This window comes from Mustela erminea, chromosome 12 (genome assembly GCF_009829155.1).
Source record: "Mustela erminea isolate mMusErm1 chromosome 12, mMusErm1.Pri, whole genome shotgun sequence".
In the NCBI taxonomy this organism is placed as follows: Eukaryota; Metazoa; Chordata; class Mammalia; order Carnivora; family Mustelidae; genus Mustela; species Mustela erminea.
The window spans coordinates 42871783-42890996 of NC_045625.1; the positions used below are offsets into that span (position 1 = coordinate 42871783).

The 19214-nt window shown below is 35.5% G+C and overlaps 1 protein-coding gene across 3 annotated transcripts in view; it reads right to left on the bottom strand.

Moving 5' to 3' along the window:
* Positions 1–6088: 6088 nt before the first annotated feature.
* Positions 6089–19214, bottom strand: part of IFT74 (intraflagellar transport 74) — an 86267-nt gene continuing 73141 nt past the window's right edge. For 2 of the 3 annotated variants that reach the window (XM_032306280.1, XM_032306278.1), the window contains exons 17-20: positions 14691–14854; positions 14166–14291; positions 8369–8429; positions 6089–6681 (exon numbers count right to left, since the gene is read on the bottom strand). In XM_032306280.1, coding sequence (XP_032162171.1) covers positions 6563–6681; positions 8369–8429; positions 14166–14291; positions 14691–14854 — 470 coding nt within the window. In that variant the 3' untranslated portion in view covers positions 6089–6562. The remainder of the gene's footprint in view (positions 6682–8368; positions 8430–14165; positions 14292–14690; positions 14855–19214) is intronic. The other variant, XM_032306279.1, reaches the window with a different exon arrangement.

Below are 19214 nucleotides of genomic sequence, written 5' to 3' on the forward strand. Positions count from 1 at the left end.
AGGAGAAAATACTTGTGGTCTAGCAATATCAGATGAAGACAAGATGCTCAAGTGACCCTGGTACTTGGTAATTACACAACTAGTATTCAGGAAATGTTTAATAATGGAGGTTTTTGGGGCTTATATTTCTGCTACTGTAGCTTTTCATACCTTTACATGAGGCTTAAACTAATTTCATGTTAGCGGTTACTAAAAATTACCCATATCTAGTGACACTTTTGAAGTCTATGGAAAATAAGCAGTCATGGTCCAGTTTTCATTATATAGTAATCCCAATCATGAACTCACTATCATAGTATCAAATTAGCCTATCACATAGGGATCTTTGAAACAATTCCAATAGCCAAGGGGAAAACTTCTATTTCATTTGGCAAGCTAATATTCTCTAAGCCTCTTGTAGAACCAAAAAGAGGAAATGCCTAGGAAAGACTGAAGAGTGGACAAAAAGGTAGAGGAATTAAGTGAAAGAGAGGTAATAAAATGCAAATGAAGAAAGAAGGAGTGGTTAATAATTTTAAAACCTACACAAAAATTTTACTAGAATACAACACAAAGGAGTCCATTAGTTTTGGTAATTAAGGTTATCAGTTGTGTTAACGAAGCAGATTTAGTGCAATAGAGAACAGTGTTTGGTGGGAAGAGACCAGGGTGTGAAGTAGATCAGTCTTTTACAGACAATGAATGTGAAAGTAATGGGAAGAAGATGAATATATTTCTATACTGAGATGATCAAATCAATGGAGAAATGACTAAAACCACAGGAGAAATGGGATGATAGAAGATTAAGAAAGATTCATAAGTAATCTGCAGTGGACAGGATAAGCACCAGGGGAGGAGTTAGCCTTGGACAGAGAGGGACCTTCTTTTAGGACTTAGAAACTATGCTCCTAAGACATTTGCTTCTTAGATGGAACATGTGTGCTTCTGAGAGGGAAAAATGGGTACTGATGAAGATGTATGCAGGCAGTGGGGATGAGAACAAGTTTAAGAAATATAGAAACTACTACTTTCCTTACATGGCATTCTACATGTTAAAGCAATTTCACCACACCTTAATTGCATAGGAATCTTATAATAACCCTGCGAATAGGTTCAGGGAGACTGGAACGAGTTGCCCAAAGGCTGTCAGCTATTGGAGCTGCATATGAAGAACTTCCAAACTCAAAGGTCCCATGCCCTTTCAGTTGTTTCTGTAATTATGTACAAGCAGAGGAGTGAGGTGGTAAAGCAAAGAGCCATGGCAACTATGTGACTAGCTTGAGTATTATGAACGGATGGATCTTTTCCAGTAAGTAAGAGAAATCTTTGCAGTAATTAGATTTACAAAAGTCTTTCAATGAAGAAGGCTTAAAGAGGGGCGCCTGGGTGGCTCAGTTGGTTAAAGCCTCTGCCTTTGGCTCAGGTCATGGTTCCGGGGTCCTGGGATTGAGCCCCGTATCAGCTCTCTGCTCGCTGGGGAGCCTGCTTCGCCATCTCTCTCTCTGCCTACTTGTGATCTCTGTCAAATAAATAAATAAAAAGAAAAAAAAAAAGCTAAAGAACTATTATTTGTGTCATGGATGCTTTCATCATAATGAACGAAAAAGAAAGAAACTCAGATTATTACAAGAGATGCCAAAGGGTCTAACCCATGTGGTAGCTGAAATCCCAGGGACTTTTCCTTAACTGGGGTGTTAGTGTTAAGTTTCCTCTCATCATTTGGAAATATCCTTTTTGTTTACATTAAAATTTATGAGGCTGTGATCACACAATATCAAAGCATTAACTTGGTATGAATTTCAGACAATTAAACCAAAAAATTCTTTTAAAGATTCTTTTTAGGGGTTCCTGGGTAGCTCAGTCGGTTGAAAATCTGCCTTTGGCTCTGGTCATGACCCTAGGGTCCTGGGATCGAGTCCCACATGGCACAGGACTCTCTGCCCAGTGGGGTGCCTGCTTCTCCCTCTCCCCTTGCTCCTCCCCCAACCCCATGCATGCACATTCTCTCTCAAATAAAATCTTTATTAAATAGATAGATAAAGATTCTTTTCATCAGATCATACTCTAATTCTTACTGAGAAGATAATTAAGCAAATATGGCATCAATACCTGCCATGCTTGTTGATGGCAGTACACAGGACGGTCATGAAATATTTTAAGAATCAAACATCTGACAAATCAGAGTATTTTTTAAAAGATTTTATTTATTTAACAGAGAGAGAGAGAGAGAGATCACAAGTAGGCAGAGAGGCAGGCAGAGAGAGAGGGGGAAGCAGGCTCCCTGCTGAGCGGAGAGCCCGATACGGGGCTGGATCCCAGAACCCTGAGATCATGACCTGAGCCAAAGGTAGAAGCTCAACCCACTGAGCCACCCAGGTGCCCCAATCAAAGTATCTGGTAAGTAATTCCAATCTATGCTTAATGAAAAGAATCTTTATTTTGTGGAGGACTTTCTTTTTTGGCTGAAGTGGTGGCACCTTGGAGATAATATAGGTTTGCGTGGTTTTGCAAGAAGAGTTTTATCTCTTATTACCTGACACTTGTTCTAATTAGCTGTCTCTTAAGGTCTCTTGTGAATCTCTCTTATGGTCTAACCTGATACCTCAAGTGTGCCCTTGGAAAAGGAAACAAGGCAACCAGACTTTGACAGCTTTACCAAACCCCCTTTACTGACTTTGATATTTCTGGCAAGAAAAAGAACTGAGCCAAGGAACATCTTCAAAGGTAGAAGCCCCAGGAGGGTTGGGCCAGTTGGTAGTAAACGTCCATTTGGACTTCTGATAACTACAAGCCAAGGGACATTATAAAAGCAAGAGCTCCAGTACCCTGCAGGGATGCAGGCTTCATCCATCCATCTACTGTTTAGCACTTTTGTTTTTTCCTCCCAAGGGATGCTTCCTTTTCTCTGTAGGCTACATGGGAAGTTAGAGAAGCTGGAAAAGCAATTTTCTTTTCCTCTCCTTCTTAACCATTTCCCCTAATCCTGAGACACAGGGACTTGCTTTGTCCTTGGCAGGGGGGATGGGGTGGGGCAATCTCTAAGGCAGCCCTTCCCACCCCCAGTAAACTAAGGGAAAGTTCACTTCAGCAAGAAGCAAATTAAACATAGAGGCTTTTAAAAAATGAACTAGTGTCCTTTGATAAAAAATTCAGATTGAATTTATGGACTATTTCAAATATTCTCACTTTCATGTCAGTCTGGGCTTCCTCTAATAGGGTAAGTTTATCTACTGAAAACGAAAACACAGAAAATGAGATAATATTTCAATTTGGTTAGTAGTAGTTCTTTCTTGGCCTTGTGCCAAATATAATTTTAACTGATTAAGTCTGCTTTTCATCCATGGTATCACCATGTTGTTATCATGGTAAGAATACTGTTTTACAGAAAGATTTGGAAATAAAACAAAAGTTAATTTTGAAAATCTAATTTTAGTTTTTATATTTCTCTTGTGAGAGACTTACCTAATGTGTCTAAGCCTCTTTTAGGTAGCAGACCATTGAATTCTTAAGGACTCATGCCTTCTCCAAACTCTCTTGCACCCTGAACTCTTTAATGGATATTATGGTCTCTCCTCTAACATAGCTTATCCTTATGTGTACTTGCTCTGGAGAAGGACAGAGAAAATTATCAAAGAGAACACCTCTGGTTATTATCAGGTAGATTTCTACACAGATTCTTCCTATTCCACTTAAGGTTATACAGGCAGCTTTTCAGAGCAGTAACACATTATGATATATTAATGAGAGAAGATATTGAAGCAGCAAAGTATAGTCTACTATCTTTTAAAAATAAGCATCAAGCATTAACCTTTTGTTATTACAAAGTTATAATGAATATTTTTAAATTCTATTTTTATTAATAGATTAATTTTTTAGCATGAAACATACCCTGCATATTAATTAAAACCCAATAAAGTTTCTAATTATAGTAATGAGGCAATTAGGTTTATTTAAAAAAACTAAAACAAATGAGGAACTGCATTGTCAATCTGGATAACACTTGTGTTGAAGAGTGCAGGGAAACAGCACTCTTGCACACTGCTAATTATCATGCTACCTTTCTGAAAGCCATTTGTGTCAAAAGCCTTGAATTCCGCACACTGTTTGGCCCAACCTTATGATTAAGCCCTATTATTTTATTTTATAGATGAAAAAAAATAAATTCAGAGACTGAGAACTTCACAAGGTCATATAACAAGTTAGTAGAGGAGTCATGATTGTTCAATTCATTTACCTAATCCAAAACTTATACTTAATTCTATACTATAAAATGAAAGATCTGTTAATATTAAAATAGATGACAATAATGCTCTAGTAGTCCATCTTGATTTCTCCTTCTTTAAGTCTAAATGTTCTAATTTCCTGGCAGGCAGATAGCAAGAACCCTGGGAGCTGCTATTAACTGGTCTTTTATCTCTAGTGTGAATGGCATTATTCCATCAGAATGTGGTCCAAATCAAGGACTCCCCAGTTAGTGAAAATGAGATTCAAGAACTCATGTTTATTTATTGATGAAGGATAAGGATGGGAAAAACAAAGACTTGCTAACTTCCCCATGTTGATTTTCATTAGTAAAATTACTCAGCATGTTTGTTCAGTCTGCAGCTTCTTTCCATATGACTTACAAGGTGTTGTTTTAACAGGAATGGAACTCACTGAGCAATGTGACTGACTGAGGAAGAGCCGGTTCATGCAGATAGTAGCCACCAGTTCTATCCTAGCAAAGAAATATTCTTGTTGGATTTGTTGAAAAGCTCTGAGAGGAAGGAAGAGACATTAGTGAGAATTTCCCTCAGATAACACATTTTAGTTTAAAGAAATCCTGCTCAATTATGTTCCGCAAATATCATATATGAGTAATTTAAAACAGAGGTTGCAAACCTTGCTTTTTTGAAAAGAAATACTCTTTTTTTTTTTTTTCCGCCAAGCTTCTCATTCTTATAATGCAAACACATATGTTTATTAGATTCTTCCTCCTACCTTCTTTCTGGGTGAAGATTGAGTCAGATCTAGTTCAATAACTGCAGAGTTGTCTTACTATTATACTCCTTTTCCACAGGTTAGAACTACTAACTGTATATAGAACTTTATCTGAATTTTTGTTGCACTTCTTTATTTTTTTTTAAGACTGCACTTCTAAATATTTTATATACACAATAGATGATTTTGAACCAAAATTTTTAGGCCAGAAAGTCCAAGGAAGATTAAAACAACCACAATTCCACCACTCAGGGGAAAAAAAAATTCCTTAAATACTATATACTCTTCTTGATCTTATTGTACATTAGCACATTAAGGCCTCTTAGCAGTCAAGAATAAAAATAATTTACCTTTGTTACAAACCATTTTTTCCAAACTTCTTTGACCATGAATCCTTTGGTGGCATAACACCTATTAACAACCTGAAGAACTTAATATTAGAGGAACATATTTTCAGAATGCCACCTTAATGAATGTTATCACTGTCCAGGATCTTTAGCCATATTAGTAATCCAGAGTTAACCAAAATCGACAATGCTCAGCCGTCTACATAATCTCACACACACTAAAGTTGAAGAGTTTATGGTGATATTTACTTCAAGAAAGCAACATGGATGGGTAATTTATAATATGTAAATTGTAGCTCAATAAAGCCCCCCCCCCACTTTTGTTTCAGGAATACTGAGAAGTGGAGTTACTTGATGAACATAAAATCAGAGCAAAAGGAGGACAGTTGCAAGAACTATCTTATGCTGGTAAAGATGACTTATTCCTGCCTACAAGAGAAGATACATCTATAGTTACTAAAATATCTCCTAGATTTATACTATACAATTCTACCTCTTCTAGTTTTTCTTTTCAAATGTTCTGGCAATACAAAATTAATCTACTTACAGTCCAAAAGAGTGAATGTATATTCCAGAGTGGCAATAAACAGCAACAGGCATCATCTAAAACAGACTACCATATGTGCAGCATTTCTTTTAAACTTCATGTTTTTCCTAGCATATACACGAGAAAATATTTTTAAAATGCAAAGGTTAAAGTTTTCAATTCTGAATCTTTAAGGATAACTGATATACAAAGAATATGTATTAATACATTTACCTGGAACTTTATATTCCCTAAAATACATCAAATATACCCTATTTAAGATAAAGCTCAAAGCTAAACAACTCCCTTCCATTCTTACTTTTTCTAAAAGCAAAATTGACAAGGATGATATAAGTAGTAAGTCAGAATCTCACTCCATGTATTCCTCCTAAAGTTGACACATAAAAAAATGATCTCATTTACTGCCATAGATGGATTATACCAACTAAGTGAATCTCAGTGGCCACTTTTAGTTCATCTCTTAGTTGGCTGACACGTTTTTATCACCCACACAAATAAATACAAATATAAAAAGATGCTTTTCTATATGCAAACTTTTTATTGAACTATTATACTATTTAAAATAGTATAACCTCTTCAAAGAGGTCGCAAAAATTATAGCACTCAAAATTTTTAAACTCTTCAAGGGTAAGCTATTCTTTTTCAGTCAGCTTATACAAAGTTTAGCAACAAGAGTGTACTACTATAGAGACTTGCAGATGGTTCAGACTCAGTTTCTGCTCATGTTATGTAGAGCTTCCACAATGTTTTTATTGTACTCTGCAATCTGCTTGGTCACATTCTTCATGATTGACTGGTAATCACTCTCTTGACTCTTGGTTGCTATAACTAATTACATGAGTTAAGGGGAAACAGTGATCAACAAAAATAGTAATCTACTTGGGTTAGGAAGGAATCAAATCCTTTTTTTTTTTTTAATTTCTCTTACTGAAAATTGAAAATGGCCAGAAAAAGCACAAATAGAATATATTTAAAAATAAACATATTAACAGATTAAGATCAATTGAAACCTAAAAGGCTAAGCAAAACTTGTTTCAAAAAATTTCACCTACAGTAGAACAGTTTAAAAAATAAAAAAAGGTTTTATTTATTTACTTGAAAGAGAGAGAAAGCATGAGGAAGAGCAGAGGGAGAGGGACAAGCAGACTTTGCACTGAGTGCAGGGCTCCAATGGGGCTCAATCTTACGACCCTGAGATCAAGACCTGAGCCAAAATCAAGTTAGATGCTTGACTGAGCCACCCAGGCATTCCTACGAGCTTTTTTATACTTAACATTATGCATCTCAATCTAATTCTGGTCTGAGAACTGAATATTCAGAACAACCATGTTCTCTAGAGTACACTGAATTTCAGAAGTCTCTATAATTCACTCTATTTCAAAATCCCCTACTTTGTGTTGCATAAACTAGACTGATAGACTAAAGCATATTCAGTTAGAGTCTTTTGCTTTTAAACTGAGTAGTATGACTGCCCCTGATGCATTTGGTGGGGAAGTAAGCTGGGATCCATGCTGCCCGGAACTGAAGTTTGGCAGTTTCCTAGAGGAGAATCTAAACTTCCAATGAGCCAGGAGCTACTTCTCCAAGCAGAGATGTCCTTAAAGGGTCAAAGAAAGGAATAGAAAATCACTTCTGGGTTAATGTTTCTTAAAATTGCACAACACATGTCCTCAGTAGCTATTTCCTCCATATGTAAGCACACAGAAAAATTAGCAAGAAGATGGGATTTAAGTACTACATTGATAGAAATATGAAGTTGAATTGGCTAAACACAGAATGAGCTTGAAAGTCAAATTTCTCAGGATACTACTTAGGCTTATCTTCCTCTGCTGCCCAGATATCCAAGGTACAGCATTATTAGCAACAGCAAACAATTACGAATATACATATATGCATGGTTTTATATAATTCTTTCAATAACTCTATGAGAAGGAAATATTAACTTTGTTTGAGATGACAGAAGTGAGGCTTAAACAAATTAAATTGCCCAAAGTCCTTAACCTACAAGCAGTACAGTCAACACTGAAATTTAGATCTCCTTACTCCAAATCCTGTGCACTTAGTCACTTTGCCACACTATGACTTTGTATAGTCTGCTTTCTATTGTTACTTTTGTACACACCCTAATTATTATAGACTGGAAACTAAGTCTTACTCATTTATTCCCCACATAGTTAAGCTTGGTGTTTTATACATATTACATATTTGTTAAGTTTGTGTTAAATTTCATTTCATTTCATTTATTTAAAGAAATTCTTAGAAAAAAATTACTCTGGGGCACCTGGGTGGCTCAGTCAGCTAAGCATCTGATTCTTGATTTGGGCTCAGGTTAGATCTCAGGGTGTGAGATCGAGCCCTGCATCGGGCTCCCTGCTCAGTGGGGAGTCAGCTTGGGATCCTCTCTCTCCTTCTACCTCCCCTCCATCCTACTCTCTCTCTCTCTCGAATAAGTGAATAAATCTTAAAAAAAAAAAAATCACTCAGTCAAGTTCATTTGCTTCTTCTTAAAGGATACATTCTTTCATCACAAAATTATTTTGTTCATGGTGTTGCCATTTCCTCTCCAAATTTGTAAGCTAAAAAACACAAAATAAAAAGGTTAAACAGTACCCATATTCAAAACAATTATACACCCTTTTAAGAGGATAAGAAAAAAAAACATTTAATTTTAAATCGTATCAACTGCTTGCATTTTGGTGAGATAAAGACCTATGGCAGACAAAAAGGAAAATTAGAAAAGATTAAACAATAGTAAAGTACATTAATAAGTATAATGTTGAATTTGACAAGAGGTTTTACTCTATATACGTAATTGGAAAACATTTACAATTTTATTATGCCAATGAACATGCTAACTGAAGATAATTTATGACTCTTCCCTTTCCAAAAAGAACTTGAAAGAAAAGAATGGGACATGGTGGGACTCTCTCCTTGAAATCTAGAAGTCTAATGCTACGAATGTGATATATATTCTAACACTGTCAAAGGTTCAACTATATAGGAGTAACTTCCTTATTTCCAGGGCTAAATTTCCTGTCTAATTCCACAAGCTGTGATAAGAGCAGAGCTGCAGTGTGAAGATTATAAGAGGGTTGGTTAAAAACTGGCACTGTTACAATAATTTCTGCATCAACAGGAAGCTAATGTGGATATTATATTGATGGTTGCTTCCTCAGAAGACAATTTTACTGTTATAGAATTAAATTGTTTTTCTGATTTAATTAACCTTTTAACTCTGGGTTATGTCTTTCTTTTTTAAGATGCACATAGTATTTTTCCTAGGCAAAGGACTATCTGAAAAATGAAACATTACAATAACGTTCTGTGTGGACATTTCTAAGAGGTAATGATCAGTTTTAAGAATCTGAAAACTGAAGCAGCATTAATATCTCTTTCTACTCTCATGTTAAAATTATTTTCAGGGCATAAGTTCAGTGTTAATGTACCATCTATTCCACTGTTTCCTCTAAAGAGATAAATCTAGATATTAGGATAAGTCCTAACTAATTAATTATGTAAACTGCATATGCTGTGAGTTAACACTATTAAAAATTCGATCTGGCGGGGGCCAGGGGGTTTGGGAGAGCGGAGTGGAGTTATGGACATTGGGGAGGGTATGTGCTATGGTAAGTGCTGTGAAGTGTGTAAACCTGGTGATTCACAGACCTGTACCCCTGGGGATAAAAATACATTATAAGTTTATAAAAAATAAAAATAAAAATAAACAAATAAACAAATAAATAAATAAATAATTCTATCTGGCTTCCCAGATAGGAACTCAAAGTTAAGATGGACTTAAGGAAACAGTCAGCACATTTTGGCAATAAATCTCTAATAACCTTTTGCAAAGTCAAGTACCAAACTTTTCCCCTTTGTTTCAGACAAAGAGGTGGCCTTCTTAGAATGCAGACCTCTTAAGTGCTAAATGAATAATGCTACAAAAGCAACACTCTGTCAGATGGTCAACTTCCTTATATATTATACATCTGTATTAGTGACTTGCCTTTAAACCTCCGAGAATATCTTGAATCATGAATCTGTTTTTCTCTTACAACTTATTTAAACACTCTGTTGTACATTCTTTATATATTCTGGATATTAACCCCTTATCAGATATTATGATCTGAAAATATTTTCTCCCATTCCGTAGGTTGTTTTCATTTTGTTGAAAACAAAATGTGTTTTGTTTTGTTTTGCTGTGCAGAAGCCTTCTAGTTTGATGTAGGCATACCTATTTTTGCCTTTGCTGTTCATGCTTTTGATATCATAACCAATAAATGGTTGCCAAGACTAATGTCAAGGAGCTTTATCCCTATATTTTCTTCTAGGAGTTTTATAGTTTATTCCAATATAAATATGTTTAAATAATAGCAAATAAATAATAGCCTTTCATCAAAAAGTCTGTTATGAAATTTATAGACTCCAAAAAATGGTTTTTAGTGAAAATGAGCTTTTAGAACTTCATCAAGATAAAAAGCTTCTGCACAGCAAAGGAAACAGTCAACAAAACAATGAAGCAGGAATGGGAGAAGATATTCATAAATGACACCACAGACAAAGGGCTGATATCCAAGATCTATAAAGAACTCTTCAAATTCGACACCCCAAAAACAGATAATCATGTCAAAAAACGGGCAGAAGACATGAACAGACACACTTCTCCAAAGAAGACATACAAATGGCTAACACACACATGAAAAAATGTTCAAGATCATTAGCCATCAGGGAAATTCAAATCAAAACCACACCGAGATACCACCTTATATCAGTTAGAATGGCAAAGATTAACAAGACAGGAAACAAATGTTGGAGAGGTTGTGGAGAAAGGGGAACCCTCTTACACTGTTAGTGGGAATGCAAGTTGATACAGCCACTTTGGAAAAGTGTGGAGATTCCTCAAAAAATTAAAAATAGAGCTACCCTATGGCAATTGCACTACTGGGTATTTTCCCTAAGATACAAATGTAGTGAAAAGAAGGGCCATATGTACCCCAATGTTCACAGCAGCGATGTCCACAATTGCCAAACTGTGGCAAGAGCCAAAATGCCCTTCAATAGGTGAATGGATAAAGAAAATGTGGTCCATATATACAATGGGGTATTATGCCTCCATCAGAAAGGATGAATACCCAACTTTTCTATCAACATGGATGGGACTGGAGGAGATCATGCTGAGTGAAATAAGTCAAGTAGAGAAAGTCAATTATCATATGGTTTCACTTAAGGAATAACATGAAGGACATTGGGAGATGGAGAGGAGAAAGGAGTTGGGGGAAATCGGAGGGGGAGATGAACCATGAGAGACTATGGACTCTGAGAAACAGAGGGTTTTAGAGGGGAGGAGGTTGGGAGGATGGGTGAGGTTGGTGGTGGGTATTAAGGAGGACATGTATTGCATGGAGACCTGGGTGTGGTGCATAAACAATGAATTTTGGAATACTGAAATGGTAGAATTAAAAAAAAATCTTAAATGGTTTTCAAGAAAAGAGCTTCAAAAGATAAGATCAGATTTTATTTGATCAATGGGGATTCCCAAAAAGCAACAAACAGATATATTATGAATTCCTGTTATCAGTATAAGGGGTTAAGTATGTGATTAGCATTCGATGTGCCAGTAAACAAGTAGCCATTGACTGGCTCTAAGAAATTGTGTTTGTCAAATGTTTTCCTCCTTAAATAATCTATTCAGTGAAAAGGAGAGCTAGGGCGCCTGGGTGGCTCAGTGGGTTAAGCCGCTGCCTTCGGCTCAGGTCATGATCTCAGGGTCCTGGGATCGAGTCCCACATCGGGCCCTTTGCTCAGCAGGGAGCCTGCTTCCTCCTCTCTCTCTCTCTGCCTGCCTCTCTGTCTACTTGTGATCTCTCTCTGCCAAATAAATAAATAAAATCTTTAAAAAAAAAAAAAAAAAAAAAAAAAAAAAAAAAAAAAGAAAAGAAAAGGAGAGCTAATATTTCATAAGCAGTATCAGTACACTTTTTCCTAAGAATCATTTAAGACAATGGCCTCATAAACTTTTTCTTATATTTCTTCTCCAGTATCCATCCCCACTCTAAACTAGGATAATTTTGCCACTTACAAATCTATATCCAGACCTGTATATTATGACGTAGAGACAAAAATAACTGATAAATCCAAATATGTAAAATAGTGACTTCTAATCTTTTTAAAGTAGTTGTGGCAAACTCTGATGAGATTTTACCCCTTTCAAAAAGAATATAAGGGGGGTGCCTGTGTGGCTCAGTGGGTTAAGCCTTTGCCTTCTGCTCAGGTCATGATCCCAGAGTCCTGGGATCGAGTCCCGCGTCGGGCTCTCTACTCGGCAGGGAGCCTGCTTCCTCCTCCTCTCTCTCTCTCTGCCTACTTGTGATCTCTCTCTGTCATATAAATAAGTAAAATCTTTAAAAAAAAAAAAAGAATATAATGTGTGTCTTTGTTTTTAAAATGGTAAATCCATATAATGAAATAGTCATTAAAAAATCCAAAAAGGAGCCTGAAAATATTTAAGTGAGAAAATGAATGTTTAACGACTATATATATAGTATTCCACCTTTTGTAAAAATATAATCAATATGGGTATACAACTGCAAAGGAAAAACATTTACAAGAATATTATACCAATGTTAACAAATTATTATCTATCATGATCATATTGCCATTTAAAGAAAAGGAAGAATGCATTTAGCATTAATAAATCATAGTTGTAAATTGCTAATATATACTCACTAGATGAGAATGATCAATCTTTACTGATTTTGTACATGTCACACATGCTTCATTTAATCCTCTGACAAATACTTATTAAACACCCATTAAGTGTCAACCACTGGCACAGTGTGGGGAGAAAGTGAATGAAACAGGTATCTTCTCTATCCTCTCAGACAGGGCACTCAATTTAGAAGACATCTGATATTGCTTAGCTAACTCTATCAGTAGAATAAATGATATAAAAAGGGGGCTTGTCTGTGCATCCTGTATAGATAATCGGAAGTGTAAATCAAGAAGTTCAAGGGCAGGACTGCTTTTCTACAGCACTAAACAGTTTTAAAACTAAAAATAACCTAAATGTCTAATAATATGAAACTGTTTCAGTAAACTATACTATATCCATTAAGTCAAATATTATATAGAATCATATTTTTAAAAGATATGACAAGGCAAACTACTTATTAGGTATAGTTAATAATGAAAAACAAGTTTCCAAATAATATGTACAATATGATACCATTTCTATAAATACCTAGAAATGTATACATATATATAAAATGTATGTACATATATAGACTAGAAGAACCCACACAAAAATGACAAGAATTTTTAAAAAATGACAAGAATTATTTCTTCTGTGGGATATTAGTCATTAAAGTTTAATTCTATTTGTGATTCTTTTGAGTTAGCAAAGTTTCTCCATTAAAATATCTCCATTAAAAAGTTTCTCCATCAGGGCGCCTGGGTGGCTCAGTGGGTTAAAGCCTCTGCCTTTGGCTTAGGTCATGATCCCAGGGTCGTGGGATCGAGCCCCACATTGGGCTCTCTGCTTGGCAGTGAGCCTGCTTCCCTTCCTCTCTCTCTGCCTGCCTCTCTGCCTACTTGTGATCTCTGTCTGTCAAATAAATAATAAATAAAATCTTTAAAAAAAAAAAAAAAGGTTTCTCTATCACTGGGTGTGGTGCAAAAACAATGAATACTGTTACACTGAAAAGAAATGAAAAAAAAAAGTTTCTCCATTAAAAATGCTTTACATTCAAAAAATATTTTTTTTGAAATTTTTAAAAGCTATTATCATATCAGCTATGCCCAGAACAGGACCTAGCACAGAGAAGTCCCTCAATATAGGTTTATAGAAGGAGAGCAAAAGTAAATTCATTCTAACTGAAGCCCGTACACAAGCTTCTTCAAAGCCTGAGGCTATCTTCAAAGCCAGAAAGTCTGGAAGGATAAATAAAGCAAATTTTTTAAAAACTGGGGGAAATTGGAGGGGGAGACAAACCATGAGAGACTGTGGACTCTGAGAGACAAACTAAGGGTTTCGAAGCGGGGTAGGGGGAGTTGGGTGAGCCTGGTGGTGGGTATTATGAAGGGCATGTATTGCATGGAGCACTAGGTGTGGTGCATAAACGATGAATTTAGGAACACTGAAAAGAAATAAAAAATAAAATAAAATGGGGGAAAAAAGAGAAGATATCCTAAAATAAACCAGAAATCTATAAACTGCCCCCCCCCAAAACTGTTTTGGAGTAGAAATAGAGATTAAAAACGTGGGACAGATAGTTTAAAAACGAAATAAATTTCAGTGTCTTTTTTTTCCTTTTTACCTGAGAATGTGTCTCATTTTCTTGCAATTGTGTCTTTAGTGTCTCATAGTCTACGTTTAGCTTCTCTGTTATTTTCTTAAAAGCATTTCTGCGGGTTGTTAATACTGTTCTCTCCTGATGTAACTTCTAGATAGATCCAAATAGAAGTAAATAACAGACTTTAGCAAATATCAAGTAAGCCAACATAAATCATTTTTAACTTAAATAATTTCAATGATATTCTGGTAAAATTCTACCAAGATTATAATTACTGAATGAATAAGCCACTGATGAGTAAGTCTTAAGGAGGGAAATTTCATAATTGAACCTGCATTTAACAAAGTTCATATTTGTTGAAATGCTCTTGCTTTTCCTTTTGTTTAAAACCTACATCTCTCTAAATTCCTCCTATATACATAAACATCTTAGCTTATATATCAAATAATCAACTGCAAATAATAAATTCTATGAACTACATATATATGCTAGATTTGATCAAGAAAAAACAATTTGAATTATAACAATCTGAATTATAATACCATTTACCTTTTTCTTTTCTTCCCCTGATGATTTTAAAGCTGGCAAATCATTATATGTCTCCAGGTCAGTTGTCATTTGCTTAATTTTGCTTTTCAGAGAATGTTGTTCCTCAGTCATCTTACTTTCCAGAAGTTCCATTTTCTGTAGATCCAACTGTAGACGTTGACTATCTGAATCACAAGAAAATTCAAGATGATAATTAGTCAAAACTTTATTCCTTTCACAAAGAGAAATGCGATGCAACCATTAAAAATCATGTTTTATAAGAATATCTACAAAAGAAACATGTTTCACTGCAACCAGTGAGACAATACAAAGAAAAATTAAGAAAAATAATATTCATCCTCCAGGTAACCAACATAACCTGATGTATATCAGCCATATTTGTCTCCATGCTTACAAAAATATTTAAGAATGCACATAGGTGTTTTTTTCCTTACTTAATAACATAACATATATTATGAGATAAAGGCCCATTATCTTTAATAGGGACATGAAGGCAAATTATGAAATATTACAAATAGTTGAACAAAATTTTGTAACTACATATACAGTCAATTCTCCTTACTTATGGGAGTTATATTCTATAAAGTCACTGTAATACTGAATTAGCAAATACTGAACTATTTCTCCTAGAGGGGATATACGGTTAGGTTCCTAAGAGCTTCTGGTCATAGTATTTTCATCAACCAATTAACTAACACATCACCTTGTTTTATGTGTATTTCTATTTAAACACACATATATATTTTTCATTCATTAACACTGAACCCTAGGCCAACCTTATGCCTGAATGAAGATAATCTAATACACGTTTTCTCTATAAGGCACAATGCAGCTTCTTGGGGTTAGGAACACAAGCCAACACTTCAGCTTATGCTTGGGAGCCATTTTATATAGCAAAATTGAGAACAAAAAGTACAAAAATGTGAGGAAAAGTGGCACTAACTTTGTGACATAAAGGATAATTATTAATAGTGTGAGGACTAAAACAAAAAGAGTATTGCTGGGTATTTAACCTAAAGATACAATGTAGTGATCTGAAGCAACACGTGCACCCGAATGTTTATAGCAGCAATGTCCACAATAGCCATACTATGGAAATAACCTAGATGTCCATCAACAGATGAATGGATAAAGGAGACGTGGTATATGTATACAATGGAATACTATGTAGCCCTCAAAAGAAACAAAATCTTGCCATTTGCAACAACAAGGATGGAACTAGAAGGTATTATGCTGAGCGAAATAAGTCAATCAGAGAAAGACAATTATCATATGATCTCTCTGATATGAGGAATTTGAGAGGCAGGGTGGGGGATCTTGGGGGTAGAGAAGGAAAAAATGAAACAAGATGGGATTGGGAGGGAGACAAACCATAAGTGACTCTTAATCTCATGAAACAAACTGAGGGTTGCTGGGGTTGGGGGAGTAGGGATAGGGTGGCTGGGTTATGGACATTGGGGAGGGTATGTGCTATGGTGAGTGCTGTGAAATGTATAAGCCTAATGATTCACAGACCTGTACTCCTGGGGCAAATAATACATTATATGTTAATGGAAAAAATATTAGAAGACAGTGTTGCCTTATTTGACCTTCATGGGAACGTTATGTCAGGCAATTCACATTTTTGACTCTGCACATATCCACAAATGACTGTAAAAGTGCTAAAAGTACTGATTTCGGGGTTACAAATTAATTATGCTAGAGTAGGCAAATTCACAACCCTGAATAATGTGGACTGTATAGATGTGTATGTGAAAGAGTAAGTGTATCTGTGTCTCATACTTTGTTTTAAAGTGTGCTCTCTGTCAAATAAATAAATAAAATCTTTAAAAAAAAATAAAGTGTGGAGCATCTACTATGTGCTAGATGCTAAGAAAACAGAGAAACTGTTTTTGTTCAAGGAGCTATATTCTAGAGGTAGAACTAGGAAATTAAATGAGCATTTACAATAAGCTAGATAACTACTATGAAAATAGTAATAAAGAGAGCCATGAGAACATGTGGTACTTGCCAAGAGAGCTCTTTAAAGACATGCCTTTTAACTTAAGGCCTTAAGGATTAGCAATCAACCAAAGCAAGGAAAAAGTAAATGTGCTCCAGAGAACACAATCAAAATGTGCAAAGTCTAGAGGTAAAAAAGCATGGTACATATGTGCCAATAACAGAAGTTCAATATGACTAGAACCCAAACTTCAAAGTGGGATGGATTTCAGTTCATGAAGTGCTTTTTAAAATAAAATAGGGAGTTGGAACTTTATCCTGAGGGCTATGAAAAGTAATTGATGGATTTTAAATCAGAGTATGGCATAATTAAATTTTAGAAAGTTCACTCTGGTTTCAATGTGGGCAATTAATTGGAAAAGCATTAACTGGTCCAGGAAGACCAGTTAAATGTTGATTCAGTGATCTACATAATAAATCTTAGACTAGTATAGTTACTTTGGGGATTATTTTTTCATTAGGCAATACTGATTAAGTGCTTTCTATGTGCCAGGCAAACTTCTAGGAATAGGGGATATAGCAAGGAACAAAACATATGAGAATCCCTATCTTGATAGAACTTATATTCCAATGGAAGACAACTATTTATGTGAAATCTCAAGTTACTTCACATGGACATAAATGAGGAAAAAAATGGAGAGATGTAGACGGACTCAAGAGATATTAGGGAACTGACTGAAAACAATGGTTGAGAAGAGGAGTCATTGCAGAGTCCCATTTCCAACTTGAGTAAAGGTGTAGATATTAGGAAAGCCAGAGGGAGGTATCAACTTTTGTTTGTAGGAGGTAAAGAGATGAAGGATTCAAGTGAACTTAGGATATGCTGTTCGAGTTACCTCAGAAGCACCCAAATAGTAAACATGCCCATGTATAGATATAAATGGGTCTGAAGCCCTGAGAGAAATTTGAAGATAGAGATTTTGAAGTCATCAACATAGAGAAAGCACCTGAAGCTATGGGAATGGCTAAAATCATCAAGAGAAAAGGATTCATGACAGAACCTATAAGAATAAAAAAAAAAATTTTTTTTTTAAAGATTTTATTTACTTATTTATTTCACAGATCACAAGTAGGCAGAGAGGCAGGCAGAGAGAGAGAGGAGGAAGCAGGCTTCGGGCTGAGCAGACAGCCTGATGTGGGGCTCGATCCCAGGATCCTGAGATCATGACCTGAGCCGAAGGCAGAGGCTTTAACCCACTGAGCCACCCAGGCGCCCCAAGAATAAAAAATTTTTAAAGAATAAATTTACATGAAAGATCCCATAAGGGAGAATAAGAAATGACCAAAGAAATAAAAGCAAAATCACAAATGATAATGAAAAGACATTTCAAGAATAAAGGAATGATTTGTAATGAAGACTACTACTTAGAGATTTCAAACAAAAAGACTGCAAAATACAAGTTGCATTTACCGTCCAGGAAAACCTTGACATATTTCCTGAGAAAAGATTTCATTGAAAAAAATGGGACCGAGAGGGAAAGGAAGGCTTTTAAAAATCTGGATGTGAAACCTCTGAAAGGAAGGATGATAGTTGGGCAGAGAATACTCTAGAGAGGCATTTTCTTTTTTTTCCAAGATGGGGAAAAAAGCAAAAAAAAAAAAAAAAATAGAGAAGATATTGGCAAATAACATATCTGCTAAAGGATTAGTATTCAAAATAAATAAAGAACTGACACAACTCAACACCAAAACCACTCAAATAATCTAATTAAAAATGGGCAGAAGACATGAACAGACATTTCTCCAAAGAAGACATATAGGTGATCAACAGACACATGAAAAGATATTCAACATCACTCATCATCAGAGAAATGCAAAAACTACAATGAGATATCACCTCACACCTGTTAGAATGGTTAAAATAAAAAAATGTAAGAAACAAGTGTTGGTGAGGATGTGGAGAAAAAGGAACCCTTGTGCACTATGGGTGGAAAAGCAAACTGGCGCATCCACTGTGGCATACAGCATGGAGGGTCCTCAGAAAGTTAAGAACAGAACTACCCTATAATCCAGTAATCACACTACTAGGTATTCACCCCACCAAATACAAAAACATTAATTCAAAGAGATACATGCATCCCTATGTTTACTGCAGCATTTACAATAGCCAAAAAATGGAATCAGCCCAAGTGTCCATAGGTAGATGAATGGATAAAGATGTGGTATATATATATATATATATATACACACACACACACACATACACATATATATATGGAATATTATCCAGCTATAAAAAAGAATGAAATCTCATCATTTGCAACATGTATGCAGCTACAGAGCATACAGCTAAGTGAAATCAGTCAGTCAGAGAATGACAAATATAATATGATTTCACTCATATGTGAAATTTAAGAAAGGAAACAAATGAGCCAAGTGAAAAAAAGAAGAAAGAAAGAGACAAAGCAAGAAACAGACTCTTAGCTATAGAGAACAAACTGATGGTTACCAGAGGGGACGTGGGTTGGGGGATGGGTTGAATACATGATGGGAGATTAAAGAGTACACTTACTGTGATGAGCA